A 20,551-nucleotide genomic window follows, 5' to 3' on the forward strand; every position below is an offset into this window, starting at 1 on the left:
GGCAGCACTTGCTTTCCGGTCTCTTCATCGATGTCTGCCTATAATTAGTGATAGACATTGGGAAGCTATCTCTGGTTAGTTACGGGTGGAGATTGGACTACCTACTCAATCTCCAAAAACTAGATAGGGTTTAAAAGCTTCGCCTACTCCTTATAAGGGAATGAAAAGCGTTAGTTTATTATTATTATTATTATTATTATTATTATTTAGGAGTAGGAGTCAGGCAGGAAGATGGCAGTATTTTGGGAGATTCAGGCTAATATGACAAAATGCAAAACTGGATGCTGTGATAGGACAGAGACTGCCATGGAATATGTGGAAGAGCATTAGCACAATGAGTGCAAGTCGATTAATTATTATGGGGGACTTCAACTTTGGAGATATAACTTGGAAGAAGGAAGATTGCATGGCATGACATGGGATTCATGTATTTACTGTAAGATAACTATTCGAAGCAGAATGTGACTGAGCAAACTTGGATTTAGAGAGTAGTTTGTCTGTCAATCCATTTCTATATGCGAGTTCTTACCAACTTCTCTAATATTTTCACCACCACTCCAGATATACTGATAGGTCCGTTGTTTAGATACATCGACGTTTTGCACCACCCTTATACAGTGGAACTATCATACATTCTTTCATTCCTGTGGAATCTTTCCCAATCTGCGACTCAAGATATGCAAACATGTCAAAGCCTAGCCAAATAGACACTAAACATTCCTTTAGTATACCTGCTGATATTCCATCTGCCCCGATTGCTGAATTCATATCCAGGTTTTGTACAACTGTTGAACCTCATTCTCATGCACCACTATCTGTTTATCCAATGTAGTGGTAGCACTGTGCACCATTGTTTGAAAAAATTCATCCACTTCTGACAGAAGGGTACCATCTGCATTCATTAAAGATATTTTCCCACTATAATGTTGAAATTCTTTGATTGCCTTTGGTCTGAAGAGCCAATTTCCGTTTGCAGTCCCATTTAGCTTTCCATACAATAATCATAAGTTTTCTCGTCTTGTCTGCATTTTTCATATTTCATAAATCCTCTCACTCATATTCTCACGAATTTTCTTCAACATCATCTTCTTATTATTATGAATCTCTTGCTTAATAAGACTGCTCATCCATTTCACTCCCACTATTTGTTCTTCGTATTCTAGAAACACATTCAGATACTGCCTCATTTAAGTCAATTTGCCGATATCTTTTCCGTTGAGTAAATGATAACCATGGGACCAAAGATGGTATTCTCCTGAATTTGTCATAATTTCCAGCTTAGGAACCTAGTATCCCGATTGAAAGTTTCGTATAATTGGATACTTCTGAGTCTCTACGGAATGATCACTCTCATCAAAGTGGTGAGAGTGATCCCTTTTGATGCCGTGATCAAACCTCCATTTGACCTCGAGTTTCTTGTTTCACATGCTGCTTGAGAAAGTTATCTCTCAACAGCTCAATAAATTCTTCTTCATTCTTATCATGAATTTTTATCACTGTCCAATCAATGTTTTGATAATTTAAGTTACCCATAATGATTACCAAAGTGTTTGGTGACTCACTCCACAAGCATAAGCAGATCTAATAATCACACTCTAAAATTTATGTTTTTATCACAATACTTTGTCAAGGAACGTATTAGTTCTTCTATAACACTAAATATGATCAAAACTTTCTTAATTTCTTCAGTTATGAGCTTCGTGATTTCTATTCGGGTGCCTACTAGGATCTATTGCATGTCCAGATCTAAAGCAGATCTGCATAACCATTTCTCTTACATTTTCCCTATGATCAATCCTTTTTCTGTTCATATATTCATCGACTTCTTATTGTGCTATCTTCTGTCGAAGGTCAGCGATCATCTTGGCGAACAAACTGCGCTCTTGTGCTAATCTGAGCAGTTGTGCACTGCTCTTTCCTGTCCACGTCTTGATGTTGTCAAACCATGATATTCTCTTTCTTCCTCTAGTTCCTTTGCCATCAATTCTTCCTACCAAAATAGTTTGTAGAAGTTGGTATTTGCTGTTTCTCATGATGTGGCCAAGATATGATGTTTTTCGTTTCTTGATTATTTGTACAAGATGTTTAGCTTTGCCAATGGATTTTAAAACATCTTCATTGGTAATTTTTTCTGTCCATGATATCTTTAGCATTATTCTGTATAGCCATATCTCAAAGGCTTCGATTTTCTTGATGATTGTTGCCTTCAATGTCCGTGTTTCAACTCCATAGAGCAGAATAGACCACACGTAGCATTTCAGCATTCGGCATCTGACTTCCATGTTTACGTCTTTATTGCAGAATAGTGTTCTCATTTTTATGAAGGACTGCCATGCAACTTCAATCCTTGTCTTTATATCTATTTCTGGATCCCACCGTTCATTAAGCGAGCAACCAAGATATTTATATCTTGACACTTGATCAATATTTTTTCCCATTGAGTGTCAGTTTCATTGGATGTTTGCTGATGATCATGTATTTTGTCTTGTTGATGTTTATATTTATTCCCATTCTTTGGCTTTCTATGTATACTCTGTCAATGAGTTTTTGGAGATCCATAATATTATCTGCAATTAGCACGGTGTCATCTGCATATCGTAGATTGTTAACAATCTTTCCATTTATTGTGATTCCCTCTGGACATTCTTCCAATGCTTTTTTAAAGATTACCTCTGCATATATGTTGAACAGGAGTGGTGAGAGCACACATCCTTGTCTCACTCCTCTTTTGATGTTAATATCACTGGTGGTAATGTTGTCTAATTGAACGGTAGCTGACTGATTCCAATACAGATTTGTTATTAGTCTTGTCTTGTTCGTCTAGCCTTATTTGTTGAAGGACTTCTATTAAGTTATTGTGTGTCTGACTTTGGCGAATGCTTTTTCAAAATCTATGAAACACATAAAGACAGATTTCTGTTTTTCTATGCATTTTTGTATCAATATTTGGGTGCAGAAAAGGGCCTCTCTAGTACCAAAACCATTCCGAAAGCCGAATTGTGTTTCACTTAGAGTTTCTTCACTTTTTCTATAAATGCGATTCTGAATTACTTTCAAAAATATTTTTAATGTTTGGCTCAATAGACTAATAAGTCGGAAGTCACCACAAGAATTCGCTTCGGGTTTCTTTGGGACAGTGATAAATGTAGATTTGAGCCAATCTGATGGAAATTCATCACTTTCATATATTTTATTAAATAGTTTTTCAAGAAGTTTGATGTTATCTGGTTCTATTAATTTTAAAAATTCTGTTTGCACACCATCTGGTCCACTGGCCTTTCCTGTTTTACTTGTTCGTATAGCATTCTCTATTTCGCATTTCATGATTGCTGGTCCTTGAATGTTATCTTTTATATTTATAGGCTTCTGTCTAGTATCATTGAAAAGTTCTGTTACATATTTTATCCAAATCTGTGCTTTATTCTCTTCTTCTAGAACTATTATTCCATTTTCGTCTCTTAGAGACACTATTTGCTTTTTCCTCAGTTTTCCGGAAATTTCGTTGATTTTCTTATACAGATTGAAATTATCATGTTTCTTCTGAAGCAGTTCAATTTCAGTACATAAATTTTTCATCCAATTTTCCTTGGCTTCTTTTATTTTTTTCTTGATGATGTTATGGGTTCCTGTATACCTGGCTAGGACTTTTTTTTGTACATTCTTCTTGTATCAATAAGAGAAAGAATCTCATCTGTCATCCATTCCTGTTGTTTTATATTATTCACATAACCTACTTCTTCAATACTTGTTGTTACGATGGCATTCTTTAATCTATTCCAAAGAGATTCCACACTTTTATTTTCTTCTATGTTAATCTGTTGTAATCGCAGGTTAAGCTGTGGCTTGGCACTTTTATTTATGTTCGGGTCTTTCAGTTTTTCTACATCAATTTTCTTTTTCTTCTTTTGTGATTTTTTAGCTGATTTTAATCTAAGACGTACTTCTGCAACTATGGGAATTGTGGTCTGATGAGATATCTGCTCCAGGTTAAGTCTTTGCACTCTTTATACTACTGTGGAATCTTTTATTTATCAGTATTCATCGACTAGAGTATGATTTTAACACTTGATTCTAACTCAGTGACTACATCACTGATAACAATCTTTCTCATAGGAATGAAAGCTTAATTTCTTACGTCACTTTGAACACATTCTTGTCTGCACATTACCTGAACAATACTGAACACTGAATATATATATATATATATATATATATATATATATATATATATATATATATATATATATATATATATATATATGTCTTATAAATTATATAAATCTCTCATTTCCAAAAACTATTAATGAATACTCTAGATTTCATTTGTCTCAAACTTCTGACTTCCCTATGCATCATTAACAATCCATTACCCCCCCCCCTCTCTTGCAAACTGATTTCAGTCTTTATTGTAGATATATACTCTGTTCTTAAAGTATTTCAGCACGCTCTGCTTACATGACGTGGATCCATCATACTTCTTTCCTTTACATCTTTAAACTTCACCAAGTAAGTTTCTCTCCTGCTTCTTCATCTTTAGTACATCTACTTTCAGTATAGCATTGCACATTTATTTTTCTCAAAAGATAACACTCTTCATGTATTCAAGAAACTCAGCAGATTCTTTTGTTCTCAATTCCCCTCCCCCACACACACAAGCATACTGATCTTTTATAAACTACAAGTTTTGAAATTACAGTTACAAGGTATGTATTTGCGATTGATAAATAAAAGTATTCGATTTTTACAAATCCGTTATGAGCTATCTCATCAAAAATATCCAGAGAGCCATTCTTAGTAGTGGATATGGCTATACAGTATATATAAATAACAACCATGGCTTATACAGGTAGTTGGTTTGTCTATGCAGTCTCATAAACAAACATTATCTGAACATTGCTGAAGAGCTCAGTGACTTTCGACCTGACACTATCAAAACGCTCGTCACTACTGTATTCTGCAGCAGTAGAATGGCAGTAGAGCTCTGGAGATGAATCATAATTGACCATCTGGCAGCCGGGAGGACGAGTCTAGGTTTGCCGATACCAGGAGAACGCTACCTGAACGAATGTGTTGTGCCAACTGTTAAATTTGGAGGAGGAAGCATCATGTATGGGAGGTTTACATTGCTCCAGTCGGGTCTTCTATTTCTAGAATGAGGATTCTTAATGCTGCGACCTATAATGATATTATATGCAATTTCCTGCTTATAACCTTATGCGACAGTTATGTGAAAACAATGTCCCCATCCTCAAAGCGAGGTCTGTGCAGGGATGGTTTTATGGAATGGATGATGAAGGGCTTGATTAGCTTGCACAAAGTTCTGATTTCAGCCCCATCGAGCAAGTGCGAGAAGAAATGAAACACCTTATGCATGCCAGGCCGAATCGCTCGACATTCGTGAATGATCTCACTAATGCGTTTCTGAAAGAATGGAAGCGAATCGCTGCAGAAACATACCGAATTCTCGTGGAAATCCTTCCCAGAAAACTGAAGGCTATTATAGAAGCGTGGAACTGATTCCATATTAATGACTTTCATATTAGAGTCAAAGTTTTGATTAGTAGGTGTCCGGATGTTTTTGATCAGATAGCGTATGTATGAAGGTTGATTATTGGTATCCATGCTGCATTGGTTTATTGCTAAAATACTTGGTGCTTGCTGACCAGATATTATCTAGGATAATTGAATTATTTTGTTACAATGTGTAAAACAGTTAAGAAGTTTCTTACCTGTTTTAAATCATTGCAGAAGATGTATGGAATAATTATGACTTGCCAATGCACGAAGCGTTTTCTTTCGTGGCGTGATATGCTAAACCTTGTTTTTTTGTTCTCTTTTTGCTTTTCATATATTTAAGACTTTTTTTTTTCATGTTTATGCACGCTAATTAAGCTGAATCGATCTGAACCACAACAGTTGAGTGGTATATGCCTTTGTTAACTTAACATACTTCCTCCTCGAAGTATGTCAATTAGCAAAGCCAGAAGAAATATAAGGTTATGCAAAATTTTTTCCCGAATGCGGAGAAAATAATAAAACAGATTACTGTAAAATTACAATATATTACTGTTTTTAAGTTAAGGGGATAATCAATCCCTCATTATTTTAAAGCCGGATACGAAACTAGGAGATCGAAATCTAAGATTTTTCTTAGAACTCTTAGAATTTCGAAAGTTTGTAGCAAACAGAACTTACATACCCTACTATGAGAATTGCCAAGAAGGTGTCTTAATAAATTATTAATTATATGAAGAGCCAAAGGCTTCGATTTGGCGACATGAATTTATTTAAGTTAAGGGATATTACATCCCATATTGTTTCATAGCCGAATAATAAACCTTATGATTTATTGTTTTTATTCGTCCACTGCACTACTATTACTATTAATGGAAAGGATAAAATGTATATATGAATAAAAACATAATTAAATCTTTATATCTGAAACCTTACCAGGAAGATCTGAGCCATTTTTACTTGTTGTTGTAATGAGCAATGGTTCTCAATGGAGAGAATCACGGGATAAGGTGACGTTACAAAGGCACTTCGGTTAATTGCTTCCACAACCCCCTGGAAATTCAAAAAAAAAAAAAATAGTAGTGGTATATAGAAACAAGTGGTATAAAGAAACTGTTATCTTTCACAACTATCATATATGTATAAGTATACCCTTAATTTAAAAACAGTACTGAGGTAAACGGACACGAATATCTTTCTATTTTTTCATTCAAGTAGATCAAGGTGTAAATAAAGCAATATCAGATAAAAATACTTGTTTTCATAAAATAATGAAATAATATTTTTTTACTCACTTAAGCCACATAATGATATCGGCATTCTTGACCGAAGCGAATCGAAACTTGTGTTTATACTTGGATAGATTGGATTAGAAAATATTAAAGTGGATAAGAGCAGGGCTGGCGGAAGCGGGCATGCGGTGCATTTTGGGCGCCGCTACGAAGGGGGTGCCGGGGCACGGATCATAAGTTCATTTTTAAGAAACAAAATTTTTATCATAAAAACAAAAAATTCTTAGAATGATCAATATTAAAATAAATAAGGCGGATACACCGAATAAAAATTTAAAAAAAATTGTATATTGCCGGCTGTTTACAATTTTGCAGCGAGAGCAGGCTAAATGCTTGCCTCCAGAATCTAAAGTGAAACGGTGAATGGTTTTTATGCGCAGAAACAAATTTTCTTACAAAACATTTGTTGCTACGTAACAAGTCATATGGTACTGTAAAAACTCGATTGTAGCTTAACTATTCCAAAGCACATTACATTCGATTGTTTACTTAGGTTAAGTCCCATATGAATATTGTAAAAATAAACTTTGTTTGTCTCTGTATAGTTTGTTTTAGATGTTATTGCAAATAACACTCTGGAAGTTAACTGTATATACTGCTTTAATAAGAATATGTTAGAGTGTTAAAAACAAAGGAAATGTTTATATTGCTGAAGCTGCATTTCTTACAAAACATTTGTTGCTACGTAACAAGTCATATGGTACTGTAAAAACTCGATTGTAGCTTAAATATTCCAAAGCACATTACATTCGATTGTTTACTTAGGTTAAGTCCCATATGAATATTGTAAAAATAAACTTTGTTTGTCTCTGTATAGTTTGTTTTAGATGTTATTGCAAATAACACTCTGGAAGTTAACTGTATATACTGCTTTAATAAGAATATGTTAGAGTGTTAAAAACAAAGGAAATGTTTATATTGCTGAAGCTGCATGTAATAGATCTACATGGCGGCATTAGAAAGATTGTTATTAAAATTTGTTTGTATTAGAAAGGCTTGCAGGCTCTAAGTGTAAACATCTGCTAAGTCAGTCAGAAAGGTTCAAACAACTTTCCGATGGCCGGCAACTTACAATTAAAAGAAAGCAGAGGAGAACAAAAGGTGTGCCGAACTTGGAATTTAAGATGAAAGAATCATACTGATTCTTTGGGGGTTGCCAAACTTCATGCAAGGCCTCAGAGGAGGTATAATAAAAAGGGACTGAAGCACACAGAAGGGACTGCACGGATCCAGAGATTGCTGCAGAAGTAGAGGGGTCCCAGTTCCAGAGACGTCCACAGAGAGACAGGAGAGGCTTCTTGGTTCCAGACGCTGTCAAAGAGGATGCAGCTCGGTTCCAGACATTGCTAAAACTGCCCGGTCCCAGACGTTGCCGAAGAGAGACAGAGCTGCTCGGTTCCAGACATCGTCAGAGAGCATCCCAGATCCAGACGTTGGTTGAGAGAGGAGTTTTCCGCTTCCAGAAAGGAGCTTCTCCGTTCGAGACGTCGCTAGAGAGAAACGACTTCTAGGCCACAGACAGGGCTTTCAAATTGCCGCAAGGAGAAGTCCTCCCAAACGCCATAGAAGAGAAAAGTTTCCAGTCCAGAGGGATCCTGATTGACAGTTGACAACAGTTTCATTTTTCTTGGAGGCAGCATTTTCAGTTTCTTAGAGGCGGCAATTCAAGCTAATTGAGACGGCAGTCGTCCAGGCATTTTCGGCGAGCCCAAGTAGAGGAGAAAAGGCGAGGCAAATTTCCAGAAGTACCTTTGCTCGTAAGTTTTTCTTTTTGCCGTGGGAGAATAACGTTTTTCCGGAACTGTACGAGTCCCGCTACATTCCCAATTGACATAGCCGAAGCCAAAGTTCCAGATGAAGATCTGAGATGAAAGAATTGCCATAGAACTTTTAGTGAAAGACTTTTGACTAATTGTGAGATACAGAGTCTTCGTAAGTTCAAAACTTTTATATATTTCCTCTTATAGTTGCATTAGAAAGACTTTTAAGATATATGTTTAATAAGGTTAAGAAGTGTCCTTATGAGAATCAATTGGCATGTTAGAAGTTGATATCAAATTTGTAAAGATAACTTAACAGAGATTTAGGTAACCTCTTTGCGAGTAAGCTTGGAGTTTAATAAGTAAAATTTGTAAACTGAGAGTAGATAACGTTTTGTGTTAAGAAAGTATTTTAAATTTGAAGAAAAAAAGGTTCTAAATTTTGCTAAAGAGTTTTTATAGAAGGATAGAGAAAGCAATCTCCCTAATGTTTAAATTCGTGTACATTTCTTAGTAATGTAAATAAATGTTATTTGACTTTCTTGTAAACATAGCATGTAATAATATAAACGAGAGATTCTGAGAGAGAGAAAGCGTGCACAGCTACATTAGAATAACGGAGAATAAAGTATAAAGTAAAGAGAAAAGACATCACAAGTAATTAATGGAAATTACAAGTATACAAAGTTAAAATAATAATAAAATTTTACAATGTCGCAGTGTTGACAGGATAGCAACAGTAGATTTATAACAGTACGCATCGCAATAGGCTACTGACAGTAGCACAGTGCAGACTATTGTTTTGTCTCTGTGTCGTGTTGTGTAATAATTTCTTGTGGGTATAAAATAAAAATGGAATCAAAAATTCAAAAACGTTATCTGGTGCACAAAATCGTAAGCGTAATGCTGCAAAAGAAGCAGATATTAAGAAACAAACTGGGGCTCTTAATACACATGTTAAAATATTAAAATATTCTGATGCAGATTGTAACCAACTCGATAGATCAGAAATCAGAGTTGACGAACCGTGCACATCATCCAGTTTGAATGAAAGTACCATTACAACTGTTGAACAAGATAACAAGACGCAGGATTTAAGTGAAAAATAGTTACAAGAAGATTTAGTTGTAGTTGACCACGAAACTAACACATTGTTAGTCTCTGTAAATTTAGAAGATCCAGGTGAATGGGGAAATATTGATGAAAAATTAAGGGTTGTTTTAATTGAAATGGGACCTGTTCAAAAGAAAAATATAATACATCCCAGAGATACATATCGTCGTAAATTTGGCGACACGTATTATAATAGAAAAATGGAAAACGGCAGCTCGTGTCAAGAACATGGCTCATTTATTCCGAAACTTTAAATTCTGTGTTTTGCTTTTGTTGCAAACTTTTCGTACCTACTGAATCAAGAAGTCTTGTAGAAGGTTATAACGATTGGAGAAATGTAAGTACAACTTTGCATAGACATGAGACTAGTTTAGATCACATGAAAAATTTCTAAAAATGGAAGGAACTTGATAAAAATTGAAAAAACAAAACTACTATTGATTGCCAGACTCAAAGCATGTATGAAATGGAAAAGAAACATTGGACGAGTGTTTTAGAACGCTTGATTGAAATTATAAAATTGCTTGGAAGTCAAAACTTAGCTTTTCGCGGATCATCTGATAAATTATATGAAAGGAATAACGGCAATTTTTTAAAATGAGTCGAACTGTTTGTGAAGTTTGATCCCGTTATGGAAAATCATGTCGAAAGGGCCCTACAAGGAAACAATAGAGTACACTATTTGAGTAAAGACAGTCAAAATGAAATATTGGAAACTTTAAGTAATGCAATCAGGGATACAATTTTATTATCAATTCGAAAATCTAAATATTATTCCATAATTTTAGACTGCACACCTGATGCAAGTAAAACAGAACAGATGACAATTATTATTCGCTTTTTTTCCTGATGAGCCTGTGTAGCTCAGTGGATGTGGCGTTTGCACACCACCGCGCTAGGCCGCACGAAGGAAGTCTTGGTTTTGAGTCTAGTCGGCGACTAGAGGAAATTTTTCTAAGCCTTTTTTCGACCGGTTCCCGAGTTAGTCGATCTCTGGCACGGGCAAGCAGGTTTTTCCTCCCGGAAACTCGGATTTTTCGTCCTGTAAACTCAAGAAAATCGACCGTAGAACCCACATTATTTCAGACATTAAATATATTGTGTTAGGGTTAGAGACCACGAGATGGCGGCTTATTTGAGCCATCTCTCTTCACTGCGTACCGCTTAATTGGTGATAGCCTTGGGCCATCTGTCTCTGATTGGGTACCAGTGGAGATTGAACTGCCCACTCAGTCTCCGAAAGTTAGATAGGGCTAAATGGCCTCGCCTACTCCCGTATATACGGGAATAAAAAGGCGTTAGCTGATTTTTTTTTTTTTTTTTTTTTTTTCCTGTGACAATGGAATTGTCAAGATCAGGGAAAACCTTTTAGGTTTTGCAGATATATTAGATTCCACAGGACGTGGTTTTTATGTGCAACAATAGTGGAACAACTGGAAAAATGGAATATTCCCATTGAAGACATGCGAGGTCAAGGATATGACAATGGGGCAAATATGAAAGGGAAAAAATATGGGCTCCAAAATTTGCTTTTGAACAAAAATTCTCGAGTTTTTTTACGTGCCATGTGCTGCTCATACTCTAAATTTAATCATTAACGATGCAGCCAAAGTGAATGCAGATACAATTAGTTTCTTTGCAATTATTCAAGAAATATATAGTTTCTTTTCATTCTCTTACAAACGTTGGGCAATCCTTTTACAGTTCGTAAAAAATTTGACATCGAAACAGCCATCAGAAACGCGATGGGAAAGTAAAATTAATGCAATCCGCCCTCTACGGTATCAGTTAGGAGAAATTTACGATGCACTTTTTGAAAATTTAAATAATGAAAATTTTAATAAAGAAACTCAGCATGAAGCACAAACATTATGTGCTAAAATGAAGGACTACAAATTTATTTGTTCTCTTATAATTTGGCATGATTTACTTAACAGAATAAAGCCTGTGAGTAAAATGATTCAAAACAAAAATATGAACATTACACTTGCTTTAGAATCTATCGAAAACTTAAAAAAAAATATTCTTACAAGAGTATCGATCAGATACAAATTTTAAAGAAGTTCTAAACACGGCAAATGAACTGAGTGAAGAGGTGGATGGAGAACAAGAATTTAAAACTGGTACAGAAGTTCGACGACGAAATAAGACACGACAATTTGACTACGAGTATCATGACGAAACGCCACAATCGCCAGAAGATAAATTTAGAGTGAATGTGTTTTATACACTTCTAGACGTTGCAATGTGTTCGTTAATAGAACGTTTTGAACAACTAAAAACACATTATGATAAATTCAATTTATTGTATAGATTACTACAAATTAATAACGAAGATTTACGAAAAAATGTGACCATTTAGAGATTCTCTTGAAGGACGGCGACAATAAAGACGTAAATGCAATAGAACTATATGACGAGTTATGTGCTTTCCGGGATATTTTTCGAAAGGATAATTTAAATATTCAAAACCCTTTCGATATTCTTAATTTTATTGTGTCCAATAATTTATCTTTCCCTAACTTTTCAATTGCTTTAAGAATACTATTAACCTTACCTGTTAGTGTAGCGAGAGGTGAACGTTCCTTTTCCAAGTTTAAATTGATTAAAACCTACTTAAGAACAAGTATGTCACAAAAAAGGCTTGTTAGTTTAGCGTTAATAGCTATTGAAAATGATGTATGTGCGGAATTAGACGTTAAGACCATTATTTCTAATTTGGTGAATATGAAAACAAGAATCCTAAAATTAAAAAAAAAATTTCAAGTATATTTATGTAATTTAATTTATTTTCTGTTATTCTGTAAAGAATTTATTTTTTGAATACTTATATTAATATTAATAAAATGTTCTAATTATTATTTCTGAATTCTTTTCTTATTTTCTCATCTATCTTGAGTTTCTTTTATTTTCCTAAAAGATAGTTTCACTTATAAAAATTATTAAAAACTTTTTACAACTTACTAAGAACTTTAGTTCAAATAAATTTTAACTTTAATTAAAATTCATTTTAATTTTGTTAGCGATTGGGGTCGGTGAGAATGCTATAATCCTAATCCCTGTATCATTATATTCAACGATTAAAGTGAAGTGGCTTTATCAAAATTTGCTTTAACTTTTGAGAATTTTTTGAATATTCGGGTTTTTAATGATTATCCTGCCTAGTCAACACCCCCGGTTCGTTACATTTAGCGCACCAACCTGTGGCTGTTCTGTCAAAATTTATTTAAGAAATTTCAAGTAATTTAAATTTTTATTATTGTAAAAGAACTACACACGCCTGGATCACTACAGGGGCGCTTAGATAGACATTGCATGCGGGCGGCAAAAACCCTAGCGCCGGCTCTGGATAAGAGGTTGGCTCACTGACAGATATCAAAAAGTTGTATATGGGAGAAGTGAGTCTGCAAGATTTAAGGTACTCATTGGTGTACCACAAGAATCAGTCCGTGGTCCACTGTTGTTCAATCTGTGCATTAATGACATTGGGAAGGATTTTACATGCGACATATAGCTATTTGCTGATGATGTAAAGATAGGTAGAGTAATCAGGAATGCTGCTGATATGCAGTATTTGCAGAATGATTTCAATGGGCTGGAATTGTGGGCATGGGAAAATGAATGTCAGTAAATGTAAAGGCATGCACTTTGACGTGATTAGATGACCAGTGTCTAATTATAATTGGCGGGATTTTTCTAGAAGAAACTGATCAGGCTAGTGATCTTGGAGTATTAGAAGATAGGAAGTTGAAATTCAGGAGATATGTAGCAAAGATTGCAAACATAACTCAAATGATAATTGCAATGCTGAAACAAGCTCTGACATGTAAAGAGGAAAAATTACATAAGGATGTCGTTTTTTCTCTTTACCAAGCCTTGATAAGGCCCTCACTTGATTACTGCGCGCAGATATGGTGGTCTTCTAGTTTCCGGTGTGATTCTGATATACAGTGGAGAGAGACAGAGTGAGTGCAAAGGAGAGCATTAAAAATGATATCAAGATTTTGGAATACTGATTATGAAGACATTACAATATACAGTATAATATATGTAATGTACAAAATGCTCTTAAATAATAAATAAATTTTTAATCGAATTTCATATCCTCCAAGTGTTGGGCTCAATTGTTTGTCATGGCGAAGTAACTTGGCTTAAAATAAACCTAATTAGTATGATGATGATCATTATCATCACTGGTTCTAACAGGCACTTTATCGTCCACTACCTTCCAAGTACCTTGGATACTTACACGTCCGTGTCTAGGACACAAAGAAACCTTTTCTAAGACATCCTTGTGTCCTAGACAAGATTCGAACTCAGATTATTACTGCTAATAATAATCATTCTCCAAACATATAGTGTGAATTAAGAATTCTTAGAAAAATACCAAGAGGTATTTTTGAAGGACATTATAGACTTAAAAATAAAGGTGCAATTTGATATTTTCCTCGATTAATGCAACTACAGCTTTGTAATGTGAAACAGAAATTTGAATGTATCTAATAACTTGCCAGGGTTGGTAGTTGAGTGATAAAATCTCTACGTTGCATTGAACTGCGTCATAGATGTTTAGAAAGTTATTAGTTGGTAGATGGGATTCATGGCCAAGTGTGTCATGATCACCTTGTTAACTGTAGGTAGGAAGTGGCATGAAAACTATTCAGAGTCTAGAAGAGACTTATAATGTAATCAAAACCCCACCTAATCTATACTTTACAGTCTAATAATATTGGATTTCCACAAAAGTTCCAACTTTTTTTTTTTTTTTCGAGTGGAATTGTAGCAAAACCAAAAATATTTTGTAACTTCTCTCTCAGAGCAGTCTCATTCATTGGTAGATAGTTATTCACTGAGAGTTTGATTCAGCAATCCAAAACATCCTCAGTACAATGCTCGCGCAAAATTCAACGGACGCCCCTATGGACAAGGTTTCATCGTCCCATGTAACGAATCACGTGTTTGTAGCCGGTATAAATTGGAGGAGTGTGATGCTCCCAAACAGTACCGTCGATACGGTGTAGCATAGATGCAGCCTGCTTCACAGTGCGGCTTAATAAGGGCGCTCATTCACTTGCTACGTTAGCAGGAATTGTTAGCGTAGTAAGTGCGGAAAGAAGTTTTTTTCAAGCTTAAACTGATTCAAAATAATTTGCGAACAGCAATGACTCAAGAAAGATTGGTTGGTGTAGCAACTATATCAATAAAGGCAGACATAGCTTATAATTTAAATTTAGAAGAACTTATAAACAGTTTTATTGTGCGATATCCCCGTAGAGCAAACATTTAATTAATATTATTATGAAATCGTTTTGCATTATGTTTCTCTTGTAATAAAAACAAAATAGCAGGAGATTTTCTTATATTTTTGTCTTATAATCAATCAGGGATATATTTATTTGTTTGCCTCAGGGAGCGATCTAACCTGGCGACGGCCCTGCTCCCAAATCAGTGCAACTGTGTCCTGGTGAAATGGCTGCGAGATGGGAACTAACGTACTTTAAAAGAGACGATGTGATAGGATGCAGATAGGCCTATATATTCGACAAATTAGTGATATCATACTAAGATAGAAGTGGAGGGAGTCATCTGCAAGTTCTACCAGCAATGGACAACCCATCACATTCACCAAAACTCGTAGGATGCTGCGAAGGATAATATGTAAAACCGCCATTAGAGCCGACACGTAGAATCTGGGGTTCGGAGCATCGACTGGAACACGAATCTGCACAAAAACATTCATAACCGAGGCTCACAACGTGGTGTTCCGAACCAACATACAGTGTCGTCATCAGTGATGACGAGCGTGTATAGTGGGACGTGGAAGCTCGGAAAGCTCTGTTATGGAGTACAGAATCACGCTACACCCTTTACCGAACAGGCGGTAAAAAGAGTAACCCCTAACTATGAAATTTGGAGATGGCTGTGTGATGGTATAGTCCTGTTTTTTCTTGTTTAGCCTCTGACCTCTGTGGTGCCACGAAGACTGATCTCCGAGAGATATTTGAATATTGTGGACAATGTAATACATCCTATTTTCTGGAGTTTATATGGAACTGATCTTTGTCTCTTTCAGGAAGACAATGCACTGCATTATAAGGCTACTTGCTGTAACTGGGTGGTCTGTGGACATGAACAGCAGCAGCACACTTAACTGGCCTCCACAGAGCCCTGATCTCAGCCCCTGTCAATCTTGACAGACTATCTTTTTACAGTCTACAGATCACAGTAATAGGCCAAAAAGGAACAGTTTCCATATAGATTAAGCCTTTCTTCAAATAATTCTGGAAATATGAAGAAAAATAAATTGTCTAGAGTACGACAAGATTTCGGCGTTGACAGTTTGGTGTATTACAAACAGTCTGTTTGGGCTATACCAGCTTCACACTCCACCATTACTTTGACTCCCAGACTACATTTTTAATGCAATCTCTCAGGAAACACACACACACACACACACACACACACACACACACACACACACACACACACACACACACACACACACACACACACACACACACACACACACACACACACACACACACACACACACACACACACACACACACACACACACACACACACACACACACACACTTCGTATTTTGCACCATAACTCCTGACCGTCACACGATATTGAATAATTAGATACAGAAAAAATCATCAAGGTTATTATAATTCATTTGATTTACTAATTTTAATAAGTTAAGAGGCAGTTTAAATATGCATGATAAAAAACGATATTTAAATTCTTTTAAAGAGAAATTTACCTTGAACGGAATTTTGCTTGTGAGAGTGTGGCCATGGTATATTACAGGCATTCCATCGTCTCCATCCCAACAATCAAGTTCAACACACCGGCAACCTGTTAGAAGAACCTAAATATTCGTTGAATTACTTTATGTTTCTATTTATTTATTTTGAGATAAAATTATAGAAAATATATACAACTTAAATTTGAAGGAACCACAAATTTTAGTTTCAAGTAATTTTCATGAGTTATTTAGAAGTTTAAACTTCATTAGTTATGAATTCACAAAAGGTTAAATAGTATTAATAAACTTTCGTACTGTTTATTTCGCAATTATGCGAATGTTACTGGTTATGTCCCCACTAACTGCATTTCTGTAATAAATATATGCCTGATGGAAGATACGAAACTACTGCCCTTAAGGTTGTTTTGACGATCAGAGGCAGTTGCTGTGAAAAGTGTGTGAAAAAATAATATCCTGCCACTGGGCACTTTTCGCACATGTGTGAAAAGTGTCCAGTGGCAGGATATTATTATTATTATTATTATTATTATTATTATTATTATTATTATTATTATTATTATTATTTTAACGGTGTCTCCATGGAGTCAAAAGACTCATCGCGGGAGACCCGACATTGACACACTAACCATTATTTACACAATACCTGTCATACTTCTCCTTAAATTCATTCACAGTTGAAGCATTCACAACCACCTCTGGCAAAGCATTCCACCCATTCACAACCCTCCAAGTAAAAAATCTAGTCCTAACATCCTTGTTAACCACACTCTTACACAATCTCCAGGGATGGTCCCTCGTTCTCTCACTTCCTGCACTGGACCTACCAATATTTTACCAATTTTCGAAACTCTTACTCTATAAAAATCGCTTAGCTAAGAATTTACCAAGGGCACTAAAAGGCTACTATATTACTACTAACGATGTTCTCAGATGATGTCCCATGAGCCGTACTTGAGAATCTATCCAAAGATTTGAAACGAAAAGTAATGTCAAGAATGGAGAGAAGATAATGGTATGGCCATATATAACCCACTGAGTTTCAAATAAACCAGAAACGTCGTTTATTATGAAATTAAATTGAACGCTAATAACACGAAAAGTAATTGTGAATTTCATGATTAATAACTTGATTCTGTAATTTTATCTACATTACAGCAACAATCTTTCGAAAAACACTTGCAGCCATTTTAATAATTTTATTCCTTGTGTCCATAAGAGAGCATTGTAAAGGTTTCACTTGTTTCAGTTTGGATTACCGTGAGTTGGCATAATAATAACAAACTATAAATAAAAAAGGAAAAAAAAACGAAGGGAAACTCACGTTAAAACTTGTTTATTTATATAATTTTTTGCTCAAGTGTCATATACATCTTCGGTACAGAATTACCAAGTGGCAATAAAACAATAACAGACAATTCTAAAATGCTCCACTCTTACAACTAATGTAAGATAACTAAATTGTAAAAAGTTTCCTAACTAAAAGAAAAAAATCATATCCTGTATATATATATATATTATTATTATTTTTTTTTCTTATGTATGATTGAAGTCGTTTGTTATCGCTCATTAAAATAGGGCACAAACATTTCTTTCAAGCGCCTCCGTAGCGCAATTGGAAGAACGACGTACATTGCGCCCTTCGATTGGAATAGGCCTAAATTCGATTCTCGTCGCTACGGGAGGAATCTTTATCTGGACGATTTCAATCGAAGGCGAGTTAGCCGATCTCATACGGAGGTAGCAGGGTTTTTCTCCCGGAAACTCGGGTTTTTCATCCCCCGCATACAGACAAATCGGCCCTTCAGAACACACGCAATTTACAGACAAAAAATACTAGTTGTTGTGGTGGTGGAGGTGGGCGGTTCATGGAGATGATTCGTAGTAGAGGTTCGGTGTAGTGGTTGAGACAGTTGTAGGTGTCCTCCCGCGATGAGTCTCCGGACTCCTTGGAGGTATCAGGAATAATAATATAGTGAAGAAAATTTTTACCATTTTAGTTATCTTTTATTAGTTACTAAGTTAGTGCTTTTTAGAATTGTTTGTTATTGTTTGATTGCCATTTGGTAATTCTATACTGAACATTTCTATGACATATAAGAAAATTCTACAAATAAATAAATTTTAACGTGAGTTTCTTACGTTTTTATAGTTTGTGAACTTCACGAGTTTTATTCTGAAAGAAATCAGGTAAATGACAGCAAAAATTATCTGTAACTATAGGTAAAATTTCTTATTTTCGGTAATTATTTTATTTCTATAATAGTAAAAGTTTCGTATCAATAGCAATGGCAAGTGCAAACGAATATCGCCGTTAGATCGCAGTGCATTTGTTTCGTGCAACGATAATTGAAAAAATATAATTCTTTTCATATTTTCAACAGTGATACTCATCATAATTCAGCCTTGTATAATAAATAAATAAATATATGTTATTTTAACAAAATAAAATAAGATTTACAAAAAAATAGTTCACCACGAACATGTGCCAATAAAACGTTTCATATCTCACAGAAAAACGAGCACAGGCATAAGATACACTGCCCAAGTGGCAGACACTGATCAAGTGTATCTAATGACGTAACATGCAACGACAGCAAACGAATATCGGAGTTACATCGCAGTGCATTTGTTTCGTGTAACGATAATTGAAAACATATTACTCTTTTAATATTTTCAACAGTGACACTCGTTATAATTCAGCCTTGTATCTATAATAAATAATTATATGTTATTTTAACAAAATAAAATAAGATTTACAAAAAATAGTTCATCACGCACACGCACCAATAATAAACATTTCATATCTCACAGAAATAAGGTGCACAAGGATACTAATAATACACTGCCGTTTGAGTAGTTACAGTTGGGAATGACGTAACGTGCAATGTCAAGAGCAAACGAGTATCGGCGTTAGATCGCAGTGCATTTGTTTCGTAATCTAAAGAGAATCGAACAATTCCAATTATTAACTATTTAATCAATGTCAAAACAAGCTGTAACCTTTAATATGTTGTACTGCATTTATATAATGTTGTAAGCATTGTTATTATTTATAAACACAAACAAAATTTAATTTTTTTCATTTTTTCCTTGGGGGTGCTGCAGTGTCGCAGTGCTTACAGGCCGCCACTGATCTATAACCATGTGAAAAAACTTTCAATAATTTACTTCTCAAATAACCTAAGTTGATTATTCAGACAATGACATATCCTGTTAGGGTTGAGGACCACAAGATGGCAGCACTTGCTTGCCAGTGTCTTCATCAGTTGTAGCTTATAATTAGTGATAGTCTTGGGGCAGCTATCGCTGATTGCCTACTAGTGGAGAATGAGCTGACCACACGGTCTCGAAAAGTCAGATAGAGCTAAAACGGTCTCTCTACTCCTTATAAGGGAATAAAAGGCCTTAGCTGATTGTTTTTATTATTATTAATTTTGGTCATCGGATAGAAAAATTGTTACTAGCCATAGGATAGAGGCTACTTCTACTGATGAACTCATATTGAGTACAACTGAAATCGCTAGTGTATCTCAATACTTATACTGTACTGTTCCTTCTGTGAATAAGACAGAGACATCATTGAGTGGGAGAAAAGGAGGATAATAATTTTAATCGTTGAATGTTTTTTTTTTTATCTACACAGAAATTCTTATATTACTGTCTGTAAATAATTGAAATAATTCACAGATATACTCGTATATATAATTCATAAATATAATTCTTCCAAATGTCGTTGAAAGTTAACATTTTTTTTTTAATCATTATGTATTACCAAGTCGGGATTTAGTCACTCATGGACGTAGCACAGATCTTTTAAATATCAAATGCTTAAATAGTTATTAAGAGAAACGCAAAAGAATTTTACCTGGCTATACAGTTCCACTGAAGATTCTCCTTTCAGCTGATGTCCTGTAAGGTAGGTATTATGGGATGAAGCTATGTAGTAATAGGCTAAAGGATAATCCATGTTCTGAAAAAGACAACGTAAATATTGTTACCGTAAGTTTATAATAAATGTTATGTTGTTTTAAACTAAGTTCTTTAAATCTACCATTTTTTTTTTAAATTACAAATCATTTTGCTTCTAGAAGAATTC

At 35.0% G+C, this 20,551-nt stretch overlaps 1 protein-coding gene across 1 annotated transcript in view; it reads right to left on the reverse strand.

The window, feature by feature from the left end:
- Positions 1-20,551, reverse strand: part of LOC150110581 (uncharacterized) — an 851,360-nt gene that overhangs the window by 363,274 nt on the left and 467,535 nt on the right. The window contains 3 exon segments of the mRNA XM_090402114.1: positions 6,451-6,567; positions 16,450-16,557; positions 20,321-20,502. Of these exon segments, the coding sequence (XP_090258240.1) occupies positions 6,451-6,567; positions 16,450-16,557; positions 20,321-20,502 (407 nt within the window).

This window comes from Typopeltis vanoorti, chromosome 1 (genome assembly GCF_054136105.1).
Source record: "Typopeltis vanoorti isolate ZY-2024b chromosome 1, IOZ_Tvanoo_1.0, whole genome shotgun sequence".
In the NCBI taxonomy this organism is placed as follows: Eukaryota; Metazoa; Arthropoda; class Arachnida; order Uropygi; family Thelyphonidae; genus Typopeltis; species Typopeltis vanoorti.